Genomic DNA, 19,894 nt, shown 5'->3' with positions numbered 1-19,894 from the left:
TATCTATGCTGGAAACCACTCTGAATAATGTGTTCCATTACTGAAACATGCCACACCATTCAGGATGTGGATGACACGCGAAAAAGCAAGATTTTCACGAAAAAGCCAATTGTCCAGCTAGGGGAGACATTCTCTAAAATGATGCAATGTTAGTGTTACTGTCACCAAATTCTACTACTCATTTTAAAAACAAGGCTACAAGTTCTAAGGCAAGCCATCCATAGACAAAAAACTTTCCGAAGGATGCTGCCTAAAAACACAAGGTCACTGAATATACACCGACCTGACTTGGCTGATTGCTTCCAAAATACAATCAAAGCAATCGGTTGTTCTTTTGTCTCAATTTTCTAATAGAGTGGAAGGAGGGAATGAGAGGGGTGAAGGCTCCTGACGGCTACAATGAAAATCCTAAATGTAGTAAAGTAATTTAAACACTACACCCCGCCGAGGTCGTGTGAGGGGACGGGGCTGCCATACATCCTTTCAGACACTTAGGAGGTTTGGTTTGTTCCTTCCTGCTGGAGAAGACGGGAGTTTGTAGCCAGTAGGTGCACTTAAAACCGAAGGGGAAAAAGCAAAGACCAACGCTGAAACCTGGCACAACCCCGGCGGTATCTCAGCGCCTGAGCGACCGCCGGGACGGCGGCACTTGCCGCCTCAGGCCTCCCTCTCTCCCGCTCGCTGCCCGAGCGCCCCGCGGACTCAAAGCCCCTGCGGCTGAGCGGAGCCAGCGAGAACCAGCCGGGAAGCGGCGGGATGAGCCGGGAAGCGGGAGGGACGGGCGGAGAGGCGGGAAGGAAGGAAAGAAAGAAGGACGGGCGGGCGGGAGCGCCGCTCCCTGAGGGGCGGCAGGAGCCGGCCCGGCCCCGCCCCGCCCCCGCAGCCCCGCGCATGCGCGGAGCCGGCCCGCGGCACGGGGCGCGATGGCGGCCGCGGCCGGAGCGCGGGGCCCGTCCCAGAGCGGGCACACCGGGAAGGCACGGGGGAGATGCCCCAGGCCGGTTACCTGGCCGAGGGTCCCGCGGTGTAAGGCCCGGATCAGGCCACTCGGTGTCGCCATGGCAAAGGCGGGAAGGAGGAGGCGGGGGGGCGGGAAACAGGGCAGGAGCCCGGCGGGGTCCGCGCATGTGCCGCAGGCGCGGTGCCGGAGCGGCCGCTGGGGGGGCGCGGTTACCGGGAAGGGGCGGCGCTGGCTGTGGCATTGGCACAGGCCCTTGTCGGGGTGCGGGGGATCCCTTCCCGTGTTCCGTGGCTCCTGCCTCACCTGCAGGGTGCCCTTCAAACGGTGCCGTTCAGCAGCGCGTCCCACCCGAGGCCTCTTCCCGCCGCCGGGCCTTGCCCACGCCAGCTCTTCCACGGAGAGATTGGCAGCGTGGCCGCTGCTGGAAAGTGCGTGCGTCTGCCCGTCTTGTCAAACAAGTTAGCCCCCGCAGAAACCCCAGAAGTTGCTTTCTGCCCTCAGTCTGCTCGGCTTTGCCCTCAGGCTGAGGCAGAAGCAGCTCCCGTCCGGCACCTCAGACACGGCGTGTGCCCAAATCCGGCCTTTGTGCCCGTGTCTCTTCCATTGCACCAGGAAACAGAACCAAAGCAAGAAACACCGAAGTTACTAATAAAGTTTGACAAGCTTCTGAAGAGGTTATGCATCAACCCCTCCTGTCAGCTGCTCTGCAAGAAGTGCCTGGTTTCTCCCCAATTCATTTCTCCCCAGTTCCATCCCCAGGCCGGGAAGGCACCAAACGCTTGTTCCCAGTGTTCTGGGTGTGACCCCGAGCTCATCTGCAGGGCTGCAAACAACTGGGGCAGTGACTGTGGAAATCTGCTATTGCAGGCTCCAGAACAAACCAGGAAAACAAAGCAGCCATCAGGGAAGGAGGTGCACTTGTAGGTCTATTACCAGTGGCACTGTGCGTTGGACCGGTGACTATTTCCAGTAGCCCACTCCAACACTGTCAGGATATCACTATGGAATGTTCCCAGCTCTAAAATCCGGCTTTAGTAGTTAAACCCACTGTAAATTTACACAGTTGTTTATTTGTTTTCACTTTGATGCATTGGTTAGTGACAATTTTTATCTTTTAGAACTGTGAAAAACGAGGTTCACTTTTTGGTAAATTTTAAGAAATATGTTTAATAAAAAAATTAAGACAATTAGGAGATAAAAAAAGCCAAGTACGGCCGGCCGGGTGACTTGACATTCAGCCAAGTTCACACCTTGCTATCTCAGAGACATTATTTTAAATACCCTTCCTATCACAACAGTTTATGAATATTCATATAATTCCATAAACTTGTTTCTGTATTCTAGGAACTGTTTTGCATGGTCTCGCCTTAGGTCTGCTTTTTTAGAGCATGCGTGTTTCGTGGCTGTGTCTTTATTATCACCTCCAGCTTGGGCTTTGGTCTATACTTTCTTTAGATGGTGGATGCTGATAGTTGGTATATCAGTAGCAGAGTCTTTTTTACGTGTTCACTGGATGTTATTCCGACTAAATAGACAGTTTAAGCATACTTACATCAACTACTACCACTACGCTTAATCTTCTTTTACTAATAGCAGAAATAAACTTATATCCTATATCCTTACCACAATGTTATTAATTATATAGCATACATCTTGCGAAAAGCCAATTTTATAATACACATTTATAACAAAACCATGTATAAAAAGTGCTTAGAACACAAGAATGTAATCTTAATATACTTTCCAGGCACTGCTCTGATACAAATTGTAAAAAAAATTACTTTGATTTTTAAGTACTGTAACTTGAACCCAGAAATCGTACATAGAAGTTTTTTCATTTGCATAATCAATATAAATACTTTTCATATTTCAAGCTGAAAATTTCTATGTGTGATGTTCATCTTTAATGTTTTTATTCAGTTTTTGCTGAAAAGCAAAAATGTGTTAGCCATTTTTTGGGAACATAACTAGGCAAAAATGATGTGAAGCTTGATGTGGGAAACATCAGGGAAGAGGCTGAAAAAATTGAATGTGTTTTGAGATTTTCTAGTTCTAAGACCAAAAAATGATTATACAAAAGCCTGTGGCTGCTCCACTAATGTGAGACTGAAGATCTGAGTGGGGCATCAGGCAGTAGTCCTGATGGTGGGAGGGATGGGCAGCTGCCCTACCCCCTGCATCATAACTGTTCGCTTTTGGTGACTAAAAGGAGCAGGTAGAGCTGTCTTAATCTAATGCCATGAAGAGCGGGATGCTGGAGACAAATGGAATATGAATTTCCCTTCAGAAAGTTGCAAAGAAACATCTAATAAATACCAATATTATAATGCGGTTATAAATCAGTAAGTTAAACGTTGGTTTGAGTCAAAATGATGAAAAAAACCGGCCACGTAGAATTCAGCAATACCAAACTGAAGAATGAAGATGAAGTTAATACTGCTCAAAAAGAATTAGTGCTCATTTTCATGGTTATTAGAATTTGAGTTAATAAATGGAACAGTAAAATGTGATACTTTGTAGACTTTTGTAATACCTTTGACTAAGTATCACAGAGAATTCTGATAAACATATATGAAATGGCTAAGGGCTGATCAGATGACAGATCTTCAAAAGTTCCTGTTATAGTAGAGTTTTATGGTGGCTTGTACTTTTTCCTGTTCATACCGCTGCTGGTAATCTGGAAACGGATTCTGAATAATTTATTTTGAAATGTGCTGTTGACACAAATATTGATAGACTTGTAAATAACACTAAAAGCATCATGATCATACAGATAATAGGAATCTATTAAAACAAAGCATGTTTTAAAATCAAATTGAAACTGAAGTAAAAAGTTGAATTAAAGTTGGTTTGTTTTTTTTTTTTCTTTAAGCAGAACTGAACCTGTGTCATTACTTTTAAGTCTTTACTTAACCCAAATTTAAGCTGAAGAAAAAAAAATCCAATACAATATTTACAACAGCTCTTTAACACAAGAAGAGCCCACTGCTATGGGCAGAAATCTAGCAGGGGCAGAAGAATAAGGCAGAGGGGGAGCATGGTGTGAATGAATGTGAGATGAGGAAGAGTTTGGCTTGAGAATCCCCGAGAAGATGACACAGCTTACATCCTGAGAGTTAGCCAAGTTAGGAGAGGAGAAGGATTCACTGCTAATATTTATTGTCCTCTGAAATCTCCCACTGCTGCCAAAACACCTCCAGCCTCTCTCACGTATTGTTCCTAGACTCTTTCCTCCTACCCTTATTATTCCAATGCACATTATGAAACCATTCATGACTGTTGAGATGTAAGAAATTTGCTACAGAGCCCAAATTAGAAAAATTTGATAAACCATAACTCAGTCAAAATATCACCAGTGCAATTTGCCATTTTTAATTCCACCAAACTGACTGTGGACGTAGAAACAAGAGTTTTAAACCAAATCTTTCAGATCAGCGTGTGTCCCATGAGACATGGTGATTTTCCAAGAGATCTAGAGATTGTGTTGGACAAGTAAATTTATTTGCTAATGCTTTCCTGTAGCTCACATAGTCAAGTTTTTAGTACTGGGGTACCAGTCAGAAATTGCTGAGTCCACTTTGGGTTTCCATGCTTAAAAATCAGGGAAATAACTGCACACAGTAGCTGTAAAAGTATTTAAGAAAAGAATAAGCACATGCACAGTTAAGTAATTAAGTGAAGATTCAGGAAGTCCTAGAAGGGAAACAGAAAGCCTGTGTTTCTTTTTTTTCCAGGTAGGAAGACCTCTGTAGCTGGGTTACGGCCCACAAAACTTCTATTTTCATGAAGCTCTCAAGAGACAGTGCTTTACAAAGGAGCATGTAGCATTCTGTGATGTGAAACAAGGTTCTGGGGATCATTTAGGAATGTGTGGAAGATTTTTATGCACAGCCTTCTTGTTTTACTTAACATAGAAATTAGAAGTTTGGGTTTTGTCAGCAGAGTGTAAAATGGAAGAATTGTTCAAGAAGCTGAATAAATTTTGAAAACCTGGCTTTATTCCTTGCCACTGTGAAATGTCATGTGCGCTAAAATATTTTTTGTTCCTCACCTGAAAAAATATCAGAAATTCTGTGCACTCCTAGCTAAAAACTATTTTTTTTTGTTACTTTGCTTCCAATGTACCATAGACTAAAAACATGAAACAGTCTAAAATTTTAGAACCTGTCTGTTAATTTAACATGTAAGACTTATATTTTACGCTTAATCTATTTGTGCTTTATCTCCCATCTTTAAGATAGAGTAACAGCTATTCAAGTCAGCATTGTCAAAATAATTTCACTAATACTCTTGAATCTTTCACATCCTCTGATAAAAGTAACAAAAAAAATGTAGAAGGAAATTAGCAACTTTCTACTCAATTAAGGGATTATGATCGGAAATCTTATGGTGAGAAAGATTTGGACACCATTTTGGATAAAAGAAGTATTTTAAAAAAATCAACAATACTCAATGAAGCAAGACCTTTGCAGAAAAAGTAGTATACTATGATATAGCTAGAGATGGTATCATTATATTTATACAGAAGATAAGAGGGACATTAATTAAATCACATCACAGAGTTGATACTGTCATTTCTCAATTTCTGAGTGATCAGTATTTTAATGTAGCTTGTGGATAATTATAACTGTAATTGTTTTTATTGTTTGCTACAGCCTTGCTCAGTTACTGTCTAAAATAGGATGCTTTTGTGCTGTGCATTACTCAAGCATGCACCAGATGACAGCTCCTGCTTCAAATAGCTCACAGTTAAAAAAAAGAGTGACCACAGATCAAAGACACATCAGACACAGGGTGGTAAATGAACTTGCAGAAATCAATATGCAAATATTGTTGTTTTTCAAGTGAAGGTTGTCGTTAGGAAGATACTACTTGAATGAAAGAACAAGGAAAAGGGATTTAGGCAAACTGGAGAAGGCAGAGAAGGGAGACCAGGGAGATTGTGGCATGAAGAGAGTGACAGAAGTTTCAACAGGCAACCAAACAGCACAGGAAAGGGCCCAGTCAAACCCTTCACATTGTCATACATAAAGAACTTCACTTGAGATGTGTATAGGTAGGTGTAGTTTAAAAAGCACATCTTCAAAATTCTTGAGAGCCTAGAGGTTAGCATCAAGACTGGCTGAAGAGGGTGAATCAATTATTCTTACCTGTGTCATTTTGTATTTTACACATGCTATGGAGGAATCTTTTGGCCATTTTTGTACATCTGTCTGTTCAGTGAAGCTTTAGCAGGGTAGTCACTTGGAAGTGCTGAAGATATGGCAGAGAGCAGGAAGAAGAGTTGTACTCTTCTTGTCTCTTGTATGCTGAAACTGTTGGTAGTATCAAAGCATTGCTGAGAGCTATATCCTCTGAAGTTACTGGAAAAACACTCTGTTGGTAGCCACTGAGAAATAAAAACACCTAGAATCTTCTAAAATCTGTAAACCTTTTCTCCCTATAATATGTTGGGAAAAAGAATTTTTTCCTACGTGTTCTTTTGTATTATCATCAGTTATGGTGACTGTGTTCTTTACATTCATTTTGAATCTGTGTTTCCTGTCATGAGCAGATTAAAAACAGAAGAGAGTGGAGTGAAAGTTTTCTATTGCAAACATCTGTTTCTGAAGAAGGATTGTGTTTCCATGTCCTGGAACATCAAGGGGAAAAGCTTGCCCTCCCCAGACACACACCTTTGGTTTGCAGCAATAAGGAGTTTATAGACAAGGTTGCTTTACTACAGTAAATAGAAAACCCATTTCTGCTATTATTTCCGGTAAGTAATACAGCCTGGATGTCTGAGGAGACCTTCAATTGTTCCCAGCAGAGAGCTATCTTATTCTATATCTTTAAAATGCTTAACAAATTTTTGTGCGTAACATGAACAATGCTTTTAATAACTCCTGTCTTTTGTATCCGAAACTGCATTTTATATGCAAATATTGCTGTCCAGATAAGTGTTCTTAGGGAGTGTCATTAGAAATGGTGAATGGACATGCTTATCTCATGTAAGTCAAATGAAATCCACTGAAAAAAACCCAAAACTAGAGTGTCAACAGACTTCACAAAGGAAAAAAAGGGAAGAAGAAAAAAAAAAAAGGCAAAAAGCTGATGTATCGTCTTTATCTGTCTCCTTTTAAATAACACAAGGCTGGAAAAAGAGAGAAAATATGTAAGAAGCACTTGGGACCAGATATACAGTACTTTCTCATACTTTTTGGTATTCTTACAGGACTTTATCCCTCGAAAGGAGGAAATTTATTTGTTTGGAAGCTGCCCTGAGACCTTTCTATCTCCTACATAAATGCCCTCCTTTTAAAACTTCAATATACTAATATGCATCAGTGCAAATATTACCCAAAATGTATTTCACTGGATTAGTGTACTCTCTCTCCCCATTGAACTCAGAGATCTGTTGTTTGCAAAACTGGAACAAATTTGGGAAACAATTTGAAAGAATCATCATCTGGGCTGGTTCTTCATTTGTAATTGTCTCGGGCACTGAGGAGGCTTTTGCTGGTGTGCAGCAGTGATTTTTTTCCTTTCAATTAAGGGAAAAGTGGAAGCACATCTTCAAGTAACAGTTTTACTTTGGGCAGTATTCTTAGTGAGGATAGTCTTCTGTCTCCTAATAATTTCCCTCATCTGCCCATCTCCTTCATGTGTACACGACTGATCTTGGTATTTCCCTATCTGTGAACATCTTAAAAACTCAAGGCTTCAAATACTAGAATTTATAGAAAAAAATGAAGAAACCATGAAGCTTTAAAGTTTCAAAACAAGCTTGGGAAAATTAAGAACTTGCTTGTTGGAAAATCCTTGTAAGCAAATAGATTTGGAAAATTCAGGAATGGGTAGGAATTCACAGTCTACACCTCAGCTTTGTAACTCTGGTTGTTCAGTTTAGTAAGGGAACTCACAGTTGGCTGTTTACAGTGGCAATTAATTAGACATTCTCTCACTTTCTCTAGAGGATATATTACAGTGTGAACATCTGCCTGTGACTTACATGGCTGTCCAAGATACTCAGAAGACAGTCTAGAAAGAATAAAGAAGTGAATCCTTCATCCTGTTTGTTGGAATAAGGATCCTGAAGATGTGAGAGTAGAGTACAGAGAGATCTGCTTGTCTAATTTGCATTTAAACTGGGAGTTATTAGGCACTAGAAACTTATGTAAAGACATTGATGTAAACCCTATTATTTCTTTTCATAAATAATTCCAGTTTCTATTAAGTATACCCTATTTCCAATATAAATTAGTCTAATTTTATTTTCCAGTTTTAGATTGTGTAACCTCATTACCTTTTAAGCTAAAACACATTTTAGTTTATGAAATCTTCTCCCCTTATAATCAAAGAATGGTTTTATTTTTGTTTCTTAAAGAAACAGCATGGACTTTTTTTCCCCAACACTGTTATAAAATAGGCTTTACACATTTTAAATTACAATTGTGACTCCTTAATCTTTTCAGCTTTTCAAGCTCTTCTCTTCAGGGCAAGCACCAAAATGTGCTGCAATACTATTGCTATTCTCATTATCATTCATCTGCTTCTACTCAACCATTTGCTAAAAAAAAAAAAAAAAAGAAACTTTATTGAGAAAGTTTGCAGATGATGCACAGATTGATAGAACGATAAATAGCATTTATGTATTTGAGAATAGGGTTAGCTGCTGCACCAAACTGAGCTCAGATTTTTTATCTAATCTATCAATTTCAATGTCAGTGTTTTCCACAGTCCCAAAATTTGTAAGGGTGACAGGTATTTTAGTTTCCAGGTGTGTGACCTTGCCCATTTTTGTGTGTTGAGACTCATTGCTTGAATGAGTTCCCCTTCCTACCAAACAACCCAGCTGTGTATAACTAGCTCAGTGCAGTTTATCATTCCACTAAGCTGCATATCATCTGCAAACTTTATTAGCAGAACTTTCGTATTTTCTTCCTTGTGGTTAATAAAAATGCTAATTTGTAAAATGAGATCAGGGGCTTAACACCAGATGAACTGGTAATGATTTAACATCCAGTTAATGTACAATTCAATATACACTTTACTGATTATTTTATGTTAATCTAAAAATAAGACTATCATAAAGTACCAAAATAAACTCTTTTCAAAAAAATGTAGCTATGGCACAGCCAAGTGTATTTCTAGAAAGAATGAAGTACATAAAATGCAGAGTTGTTATAATTATCTCTAAAAAAAAATCACTCACACATGATTATTTAATGACATTCCTAGGCAAAGTTTTTCAAAGTTGTTTTGTCTTTTATCTTACCTTTTATATCCACTTTTGTGGCTATTCTCTGACTATTGTGTTCACATCTGGGAAACGCAAACCACCTATGGTTTATGGGACACTTTGACTGGGTATGCAGCTGCTTTGTTTCATCAGAGCAATGAAAGGCTGCTGAAACAGATTCTAGCAGCCTTTGCTTTCTGTACTCCAAATTCCTCCTGATTTGTCACCCCCCCCAATCAATTATTCTTCATATTCCCTTGTTTGTGTTCTCTTATCTTGGCTTTATCCAGCGAATATGAGGAATTCTACCCTTGTATGCCAAACTGGTACTTAATTCTGATGAAGTGACCAGCTGCTGAGAGCACCAGGTTTGTTGGGGGTGACAGCAAAGCCTCCCTGCTCTGCTGCATTCTAATCTTGTGCATTAGACTCAGAAAGTGCAAATGTCCACTTTCCTCTTCATCACTCCTCCAGGGAGAGGGCACCTGGTTTGTTTCCCCATTGGTGCAGAAGACAAGCATGGTGCCTCCCACCTTCCTCTCAGCTTGCCTGGAAAGAGGGCCTGGCACAATAGGTGCTTTCCTCCCAGAGGCTTCGTATGAATGACCATACTTACTATTGGTTTTTGTAACTAAGAGTTGTTTTGTTGTTGTTGTTTTTCCCCCCATGCAGAGTTGTTCCCTTTTGGACTGGCCACCATCATCCATTGTTCTCCATGAAACAGAAACTGCCTTTGCCCTCGGGGGAGATAGTGGCTGCCTATACTGTGAGGCATCATAAAACAAAGACGCCGTTGGGAACAATGGGGAAAAGCCTTCTCAACGTGGCCACCAGCTGGGACCCACACCGAGCACTGGGGAGCAGCAGCCACGCTGAGAGGAGCCCATGGTCCACCAAGGAGCCTCTTGGCCCTGCCTGAGGGAAAACAAGACTACATGCAATAGGAAAAATATCCAAACCAAAGCAGCTTAATTACAAGAAACAAGTGAAATAAAGTCTTTGTGGCAAGGTTACAAAGAGATCTACTTCTGTGTGAGCTAGCAGAACTCAGCCAGTTTTGTAGGGGAGGTTGAAGTTCTTTTTGCCACTTTGTCTTTTGATTGCCTTGACTCCCCCTTAAAAATGAAATGAACAAATTTCTTATTAGGCAACTATTTTTGTCACAGAATAATAAGCATTTTGTCTATGAAAATAGGATATTTTTCCATCCTCCCTCCCTTTTTACTGGGTAGCCTTCTTCCTCATAAACTCTTGGCTCTATGGAGTATATATTATTTTTTTAACGAGATCATAGATAAAGAAAGGTCTCAATGGGTGGTTCCTTTTCAATCTCTAAGTAAATTAATATATTCAAATACATCTTTCAAGTTACTGTAAAATTTGTTACCAAACTGGATGCATTGTGCTGCTAAGGAGAGTACACCGTATTTTTTCTTGGAGAGTAAGGAATCAACAAAGCATGGTTGAGTCTGAAGATTCTACCTAATTCTAGAGTATTTTATTGCCTCTGAAACATGCATTTGATGAGAGAAAATATTTTAAAAAATAAAAAATTTGAGGGCAAATACCATCAACAAGTTTGCACAAGCCATACTGTAGGAACGTTGTGATTAAGTCTGGGACATAAATTGGCAAGACCTCTCTTAACAGGAATTCAAACTGTTCAGGTAATTAAAATCACTGTTAGCATACTCAACCAAATCAAACTGTAATCTGTTAAAATCTCTTGTGCATAGGCCTCCAGATCTCCATTCCTGTACATTTACAGTTCCATAGGATGAACAGTCATTTGCTGGTCACCGTCCACACTAAGAGAGCATTTAGGAATAAATTAAACAATGGAGTCCACTGCCCCAACATGAGCATTGAATGCAGGGTCGGAGGATCAGTTAGAGTGATTGAAACAATGGAAAGCAGGAGGAAGCAGGAAGGGAGCAAACCTAAAAACCATGATACAAGAAATGGAGTGAATACACAATGGTCTTGAAAGAAAGCCAAGGAAAGGAGTTTTTTGAGCAGAGCACTGACGGCAGACAGATCTGGGATCATGAGCAAAGCAACACATTCTTGTTCAATCTTACTGTTATTTCAAGAAGTGGGACTTTTTTTGTAGTAAAACAAGATTACTTCAAAGAAATACCTAGCTCTTGTAACCAATTTCTCATTCTAATGGAAACAGCCTGCGATATCATGCACACAGGCTAACTGCTCAGGCCATGGTGGAGTTAGACACTAAAACCAGAGAGGGCAAACAATGAAAAAAATAAGGAAAGAGACCAAGGGAGATTTTAGAAAAAGACATGGCAAAATGGGCGAAAAATGAAAACTTGCAGGAAATTAACCTAAGGCACAGAGATATAAAAGAATGTAGTCAAGATGTAACCTTCAGCATGATAATCAGTCAACCAAGAGATGCTAATGTCTGGGGGAAAGAGTAAAGGAAAGAGTAAACCCTAAATTGTACCCATGTTCAAATTTCTGATAAAAAGGAGCCTGTCCCTCCCACCCCTTTGCCATTTCAGAAAAGCAGCCCTCTCTGACAAGCAGCCAGGCATCATGATGGAGGGCTAAAACACATGAAGCTGCTGCCCATTTGGAACACACTCTGTCTCCTTTCACATCTGCAGAGCATTTAGCTGCTTGCATCTGGTTGTGTTTGCGCAAATATAATTCCATATTCACTAATAATTCCCGAGGCTAAAGGCCCCTCTCCTGTAACCTTGTTAATATTCTCACAAGGCCTGGTGTGAACGCCTCACAGCATTTGGATTAGAATTCAGTCTGGTGGGGTTTTTTTCCCCCCCTCGTCTCTTACTTTTTCTCTTGCTCGTACTTCTCTGGCCTCCAGTTTCCTGGCCACCCACATGACGAGACACTCTCCCTCCCGCTCTCTCCCCATTCTCAGTTTCAAGGAATTTCCTTTTGTCAAAGGCGAAGTGTGATTGACATATTTTCCCCCTCTTAAGTGCAGTCTTCTTAATACTTGATTTAACTATGTCCTTATGGGGCTCGTATAATCATTACCTAGGTGAGAAAGAGACCCCCTGCTCCCTCACTAGCATCCAGTCTTGGCCTTCAAGCGCCAGACAACTGGCTACTTAGCACTTTTTACATGGTTCTTATTCACTTTTTAAAGACATTTTTATTAATTTGGTGGTGATGAGGTGTTCCAGATTGACAGTATTGGAAACTGAAGTAATTTGTTTGTCCACAAAGCAGCTACACGAAAGCAGCAGAACTGCTGTGCTGGCTCCCCTACCAGTGTTCATGGGGATCCCCTTTCAAAGCACCTCACCAAAGCCAGAAAAACTGCTTTCTCCTCTGGCCTTAGTGGAGAGAAGGCAACTCAATTTTCTAATCAGTACTGAACCCTGATGTTAAGACTGATAAAAAACTGAGCTGGAGCTCACCTGACAACAGTGTCGCAGGAATGAGGGACATAAGCATTTTGCTGGTCCGCTTCTAGTTTCTGTGCTCTTTAGCACAAGAAATGGCTTCCTGTTGTTTTCCTGGCTATTTTCCTTGTGACCTGCATAGCACAGGCTGTGAACAAATGTCCACCCCAAGCAGGATGCAAGGTGTGTTAGAGTGGGGACAAAGAGTTGAAGGACAATGACTGTGGGATTTAGAAATATGTAGGTGGGCTGCTGGCAGAAAAAGAGGAGGGTGAGACTCCAGGCTGGTACTTTGGAGTCCTTAATGATTCCCTGGTTAATCTGTGTTGGGCACTATGCAGCAATGCTCTATTTTCATCCGTGTATACAGGAAAGTTAAACTCTGCATTATGATGTCTGTGGGTTGGCTGTGGGAATGGAGTTGAAGAGGTTGCTCAGACTGAATCAAAAGTTTTCAATACAATGTAGGAAGGGTTACTAATGAGTTTTTGAATTAAGGTTTGCAAGATCTTAGCACATCTTTTAATCCATATGACAGCCAATCAGAGTTTTGTATTGAATTTAACAGCAATAGTCCTGAAAACTGATTTTCATAACCAACATATAAGGAAATGTTTATAATAATGTTTGTTGAAAATTTATGCCACATTATTGAAACACCTTGGTTTTGGTTTTATATGGACTTTGCTACATTTAAAATAACTACAGTGAAATTTCCTGTATCAAGGATTAATCTCTGAGGCATGGACCTCAGATACTTGTCTCCAGAAACAGAACAGGAATTTCCACACATTGGAATTTCACAAATTAAATATAAGAGGAAAAAAACACCCAAAAGTAAACTAGAAAAGTAATGATTCACCCTTCAGAGCAGTTTTTGGATGATATGCAGTTTAAGACATGAGGCACCTATTGAACAATGAATATAAAAGAAGACCTTGAATACACAGAATCTTCAACAGAGATCCAATGGAAAATTTTTGTGTGGTCATGTAATTGAACATGGTAAGGAAGTTCACAGATAGAACTGAAATAAGGTCAGGCTTATTACTGATGGTCCTTGACATCTGAGTGTTTGACTTTACAACACTAATAGTTTTTCAACTTATTATTATTCATACAGTACATTGACCTGGTGTAGCCTATAGGCCAGGAACTCACTGCTGCCAAGTGAGTGAGGTTCTTTATCTTGTTAATGGCTTAAATTAAATTAATTAACAACTGTTTACCTTAGCCCTGGCTTCAAGCCATAAGAATTCAAAAGAACACCTCCTTTGCAAAGCCACATTCTGTGTATTCTGCAATGGGATGGGACCAAATGGTAATGATATAAAAAAATCCTTTCATTCTTGTCTTCCTTTCTTCACACAAACATGTGCAGCTGTGGCCCATATCTGCTGAAAATAGTCATCACCACAATATGGCAATGAATATTTTCAACCATTCTTTTAAGAAAGCTTTTATCTTTTCTTGGCCTCACAATGTCTCCAGGCAATCTATCTCCATTGTCAGGGCCTTGTTTTGTGAAGTATTGTTTCCAAGAAGCATAGCCCAGGACTTTTTTTTCTGGCATATGCCTGGGAAGGAGTTAATTTGTAGATGGCTTAGGCATTGTATCAGATCACAGTCCTCAGCCTTGCTGCTGCCATGTGCCAACTACTTCCCTTGTCACAAAAATCTGTGACCTGTTTTGCCCTGGCTTTGCATGCATTTGGTTTGCAAACTGGCCAGAAACTCACGTTGGGTACTTGACTACAGATATTGGTAAAATACAGTGTTTATGAGTAAGGGGAATGTGCCAGATTCCATTGCTGTGGAATAAATGTGTCAATGCTTCCAGAAGGTGATGTGAGAACTGCTGTTTCCAGCTCCAAGGCAGCTCTGGATTGCTGCAATGGTTTCTCCCTGGTTCAGGTTCTCACAGTTATTTACATAACTGCAATAGTCAGAAGTGTTTTTAAAATCAAAGCTACAATTTCTAGAGCATGATTTACAGTAAGTGGGTTGTCCATGGGGGGCAGAGCTTGTGAAGCAGTCTCTGAGTGTGCAGCAGAGCAGGCTGTGCTCCCAGACCAGCTCACACCACACAGGATTGCTGTTCTGCCTTTTCTTCTGAGACGTTTCTGTTGAACACCATATGCCACACATTGTTGTGCACACCATCTGTGAGATGAATTCTTCACCCTTGTGTCCTGTTGGGCCACTCTGTTGTCTAACATTAGGGGAAGCATGGCTCACCTTCCTACCCACTCAGTCTCAAGTGGTGTGGTGTTTGGAGGGGTTCTCAGGCTTACAGGATTGCATTGTTAACAACAGCGCTCTAGGTGAAAAACCAGAAAGCACCTTCTGCAAACTGTCAACCAGCTTTGGCTTTCAGAATGACCCAATAACTCAGGAGACCTGAAATCTGCTAGAATATTTACATATTCTGGTTTTGCTGAAGAATATCCCCTCTGTTCTCTGTTGTCAAAAATTGACGACAATAATATCTCTTCTTTTTAATTCTAAGTAACAAATAATCCTGCATCTTCCTTGCAGATTAAAATACCTTTAAATCTTTTTCTTTTCTGACTGTTTGAATTGCTGATGGAGTGTCTTAATGTGTCAGGTGTTTTTCAGGTATATGTGCAATAGTATATGTTACAGCTATATGTAAAACAGTGCTCTTACAATGTCAAAGAAAGGGTACAGAAGTTCTGGAACTGAAAATTGGGAATGGGATGAAGCTAGTGGCAAGTAGCATCATGGTCCTGGAAGATAGGCCTGGAGGGACCTATCAGCACCAGGGTTCAGTTTGGAGTATGGGGAACATAATGCAGAAAGCATTTGAATCACTCCATTGTCATCAGGTAACTGTGAAGTCCACAGGTATACTTCACAGGTGAAGTACACTCACTTCCTTTAATGGCCAGGCAAATATGAAATGGCAGGCTGCTGCTTCTGCTTTGCAAATTGAGAAACAAAGACATTTCTGTCCCATCATTCCTCCTCAAACAAAGAGAAAACATCCCAGAGGGATGCTGGGCCTTCTGATTTTGAATCAATAGTTTGACAACTACACTGTGACCATTGACTAATAGCAAGGGCAATTAAGATGTGGAATAAGACAATAAGAGAATCCCAGACTCAGGATATCCCCTAGGAAGAGGTAAAACTGGGATATGGCAACTGTGTTTCTGTTGAGACATGAGTGATCAGGAGTTCCCTTCTGCATCCGATTTTGAGCTGCCTGCAGACATGTAAGGTGCTGCTGTGGGCTGAGGTGTGAGAGATGGTGCCTCCTTTAGGCTTTCCAGAGGCAGCCCCTGCTCCCGTGGATGTTTTGGACAGTGAATGGCATTGTTCTGGGAGGCTGCAGCTTGCATCGAGAGGATTTACACAACATGTCAAATCCCTCCTGTCTTGACCCCTCCTGACTCTTGGACATCTGTAAGGGAACACCCCTGAGAGGGTATCTGTAAAGAACTGTTTATTTTGCAGTGAAGGGTAATCTCATAATAACCAGGGAGTTCCTCCAAGTTCCTGGAAGTACCAAGTGAACCTTGCCCAGTGCTGCTGGCTGAAATGCTGCAAACACAAGTACAATGGAGGCTCTGAAGAAAACAGAGGAGCTCAGCACCCAGAGCCCATGTTTATTTTCTCCAGAGATGAAGGGAGGACTGCAGGTCAGCCAGACTTGTGCATTTTGACTGGTATTTATTGACTCAGAAGTCCTTGCTGACAGACAGACAGACAGTCAGGCAGGGAAGGGTTCCATTACAGTGACGTCGTTTCTTTCCCTCTTCTCCCCCGAGGCTCTCACTGCTGGCACTCTTTACACATTGCTGTGGCTTCTCCAGCTGGTGCTGGGACGAATGGCAGCTGCCTTTCACCTCACTGCTGCTGGAAGCCTGGCTGTCCCCAGGGAACGTGACTGCCGGGCTCCCGGCAACACCCGGCAGCACATCTGTCTGAGATGTGGCAACAGCACAGACACTGGTGTTCAGCCTTCCCTCTGAGACCTGGGTGAAGGCTGGAGGTCTGGGTCAGATGCTGAAGGTGGTCCCTGAGTGGCTACAGGGCATCAGTGCACAGGGTCTGTCTGAAAGAGAAATGTATCCCTGAGCTGTGTTCAGCCCTATTGCCATGTTCTGTTCCCTGATGCCATCACTGCTAATTAGGTCTCTGACTACCCATCTCTAGTACTGTGCTTTAGGAGATATTTGAGTCCTTTCTGTAAGTGACAGTAAGGCAGATCTACTGACAGCTATATGCAACACTGAGCAGCCTCTGTTCCTGCCAAGGGTCATGGCTTTAATACTTTTGATTCCTAGTATGGATCCTCTAGCATGTCCTTTTGGATTTAAGACCATGTTGGTGACTCTTATCTATTGCAAGCAGTACAGTTACTTATGCTTTTAGCTAATAAGAGCAACTTTTTTGATGAGTCCTCACTGGAAGTGTAAAACACCACATTCTTCATTTTTTTGTCAGAATTGAGAGGCAAAATGTGTGTGTTTAAATAGCATTAATTGTTTCTCTTGTCCCCACACTCTCCACAGATTTTTTAAGATGACTTACCTCATTTTGAGTCCATTAAACCAAAGGGTGCAGCAGGCTGAGACAGGAATGGTTTGGGTTGGAAGGGACATTGAAGATAGTGTAATTTCAGACCTCCTGCCATGGGCAGGGATACTTCTTACTAGACCAGGTTGCTCAGAGTACAATCCAACTTGGCCTTGAACATTGCCAGGGATGGGAAATCCTCAGCTTCTCTGGGCAACCTGTTCCAGTGTTTCATCAACCTCACAGTACAGATTTTTTTGCAGTATCTAATCTAAACCAACTCTCTTGCAGTTTGAAGGTGTTTCCCCTTGTCCTGTCACTCTATGCCTTTCTAAAAACCTTCTTCAGCTCTCTTGTATCCCCTTCAAGTACTGGAACATGCTATAAGATCTCCCTGGAGCCTTCTCTTCTTCAGGCTGAACAACACCAACTCTGTCAGGAGTGTTTGCAGAAAAGCAGTGCCAGATAGATTTGGTTAGAAGTTTTTTATTTGCTTCACAAACATCATATCAGCAGCATGGACAAATGAATCACACTGATCTCTTGGTTTATGAAACTTACATTAGGGATGCCACAAAGTGACAATGAGGGTGCCCTTTCAGATTCAATCTCTATGAATATGCTGTGTCTGCAAATACAAATGCATATTAATGAGAACCCAAGCATCACATAACTCAGTACACTTTTTGATTGCCAATGCAAAATTATGTGCAATAGTACAAGCTTTGTTTTAACAAAGTTTTTAATGATGAGGTATCTTTCGTGTTTGGATCCTGCCTGTTTTTCCTGTAATTTGATTCATATAGTGAGGCATGGCTGCAACACTTTCTGTTCTGTGACAGAATGCTTCTTACATCACCTAACATATATGGAATTCTTTTCAGGCTCTGCCTCATTAAAACCCGATGCTTAGATCTCCTGCCTCTCTAATGTACAGGGGCAGATCTAGGCATATTTTCACTTTGAAAAGATTTCCTCTCCTTTTCATTAATGACAGCTGTACAGCTGTCTAAAGACTGTGGAGATTTCCCTCTACACTGCTGTGTTTACTGTCTTTGTAATCTGTTTTGGAGACCCACATGCTTTTGTTCCCCCAGTAAAGCTCCTTTAAGTAGAACCTGTTTTCCCTAGTGTGGCCTTCCTTAAAGTGGTCCTCCCAGTAAACAGGAATAAAGAGGGTGAGGGGGATCACTGTGTGTGTGGTGGATGCCAATGGTGGGATGGTACTGCAAGGAAAAGTCTTTCCTGGCTCTGTCTTAGCTGCTGAGAATGTCTCATGTTAAGGGGCTGAAAAAGTGCATATCTCTGTGAGGGTGCATATGGAGCACCTTCAGGATGCCTGTAGGTGCACACCAACCTATAGGGCTAAGTACAGGAAGACTAAACCATCCCCCAAGCATTTTATTATCTAGTCTTGCTGAGCTTTATGCCTAGCAGAGCAAAATATATTACAAGTACTAGGCAGGGTTTTCAGCACTCTAATGGCCTTCCGTGCCTGAAGAGGGAGTAGCTTGACCATAGAGTTTCACCTGTGGGCTGACTTATATAGCTGGGATGTCCCAAGATAATTCCTGTTTGAATAAGAGCACATACATAGAAACAAAGCTTGATTTAAAAGCAAACTAGATGATTACCGGTCTATTACAGGACTATCACATGGCAACTTTTAAATTTTCTCTAGCTTTAATCCACTGCTTTTCTCAACTTTCCCTATGAGGTCTTTATGACAGTGGCTTTCAATTTGTGACTGCAGAATTCTGGAAGTCGAGGGACTGCTTCTAAAGGGTGTGAGAAATAAATACAGTGTACTTGTGCTATGCTGTAATTTATGTATGTGAAATATTTACAGTAGATGTCTCTGTGCCATTGGGATGGTCAGGAAAACAGGATGAAAGGTTTTTCTCATAGGAAGGAGCAAGGTATTTGGATCCCAAGTTTATGGCAGCTTTGTAGTTTTTAGATTCCTTTAATTCTGCTTTGTTTCAAGAGAGGCATGGTACTTTGCATTTTGTACTTGATACTTTGCTGGTACTTTGTATATTGATGGCACCTCCCCGGAGTGTCCTATTCATGGAGAAAGAAAGGATACACAGTGCAAGATGTGTTCACATGTGATTGGAACAAGGTTCCATGCTACAGAGGTATACTGTATCTGGCTCAAAATTCTGTATGAGGAAATCTTGGACATGACATCAATGCACAGGGAAGATGCTGACATCAAAGAGGGAAAGTAATCTCTTTAATAAATCTAGGCACAAATGAAAACCTGTCCCAGACTTGGAGGTGAAAATTTTTTGATCCTGTGCAAATGACTATAAGTCAGTTATGTTTGATCTCTAATTCAGATCCTGTTTAGCCCCTTTCAAGGACACTCCTTTGTGTTCTCCATTTCTTCTACCCTTGCTCGAAGTACTACCATGGCCCATTTGGCCACTGTGTTAACTTTTGATCCTGGTTTTGCTCAGCACCTCGGGGCTCCTTTTCTTCAGAGCCTGTGGTTGCATCTGTTTATGTCAGCTGTATTCTAGGAACAGATTTTTTTGCTGCTTATGTTTTCCCTCCAGAGCAAGTGACAGTCAGGCACAAAGAATGCAGCAAAAGCTTGCATCCATCATTAATTGTAGTTAGCCCTTAGCTTTTCCTTGCAAATCTCAGTCAACTCCACTTAGCTTAGTTGATTTTGTCACTGCAGAAGGGGAAACAGACTTTGCTGTTTTGCCTTTTACCAATGAACCCTCAGCAAAGGACAGTACTTACAATATAGAAAATCTA

General features: G+C 41.3%; 1 protein-coding gene across 2 annotated transcripts in view; it reads right to left on the bottom strand.

The window, feature by feature from the left end:
• Positions 1-1,140, bottom strand: part of WARS2 (tryptophanyl tRNA synthetase 2, mitochondrial) — a 39,479-nt gene extending 38,339 nt beyond the window's left edge. The window contains exon 1 of one of the 2 annotated variants that reach the window (XM_083884729.1): positions 1,007-1,140. In XM_083884729.1, coding sequence (XP_083740855.1) covers positions 1,007-1,060 — 54 coding nt within the window. In that variant the 5' untranslated portion in view covers positions 1,061-1,140. The remainder of the gene's footprint in view (positions 1-1,006) is intronic. The other variant, XM_083884728.1, reaches the window with a different exon arrangement.
• Positions 1,141-19,894: the final 18,754 nt, after the last annotated feature.

Source organism: Zosterops lateralis (genome assembly GCF_965231275.1).
Source record: "Zosterops lateralis genome assembly, chromosome: 2".
Classification (NCBI taxonomy): domain Eukaryota; kingdom Metazoa; phylum Chordata; class Aves; order Passeriformes; family Zosteropidae; genus Zosterops; species Zosterops lateralis.
Note: the sequence above shows the minus strand (reverse complement) of the source record. Positions and strands in the feature narration are given on the sequence as shown.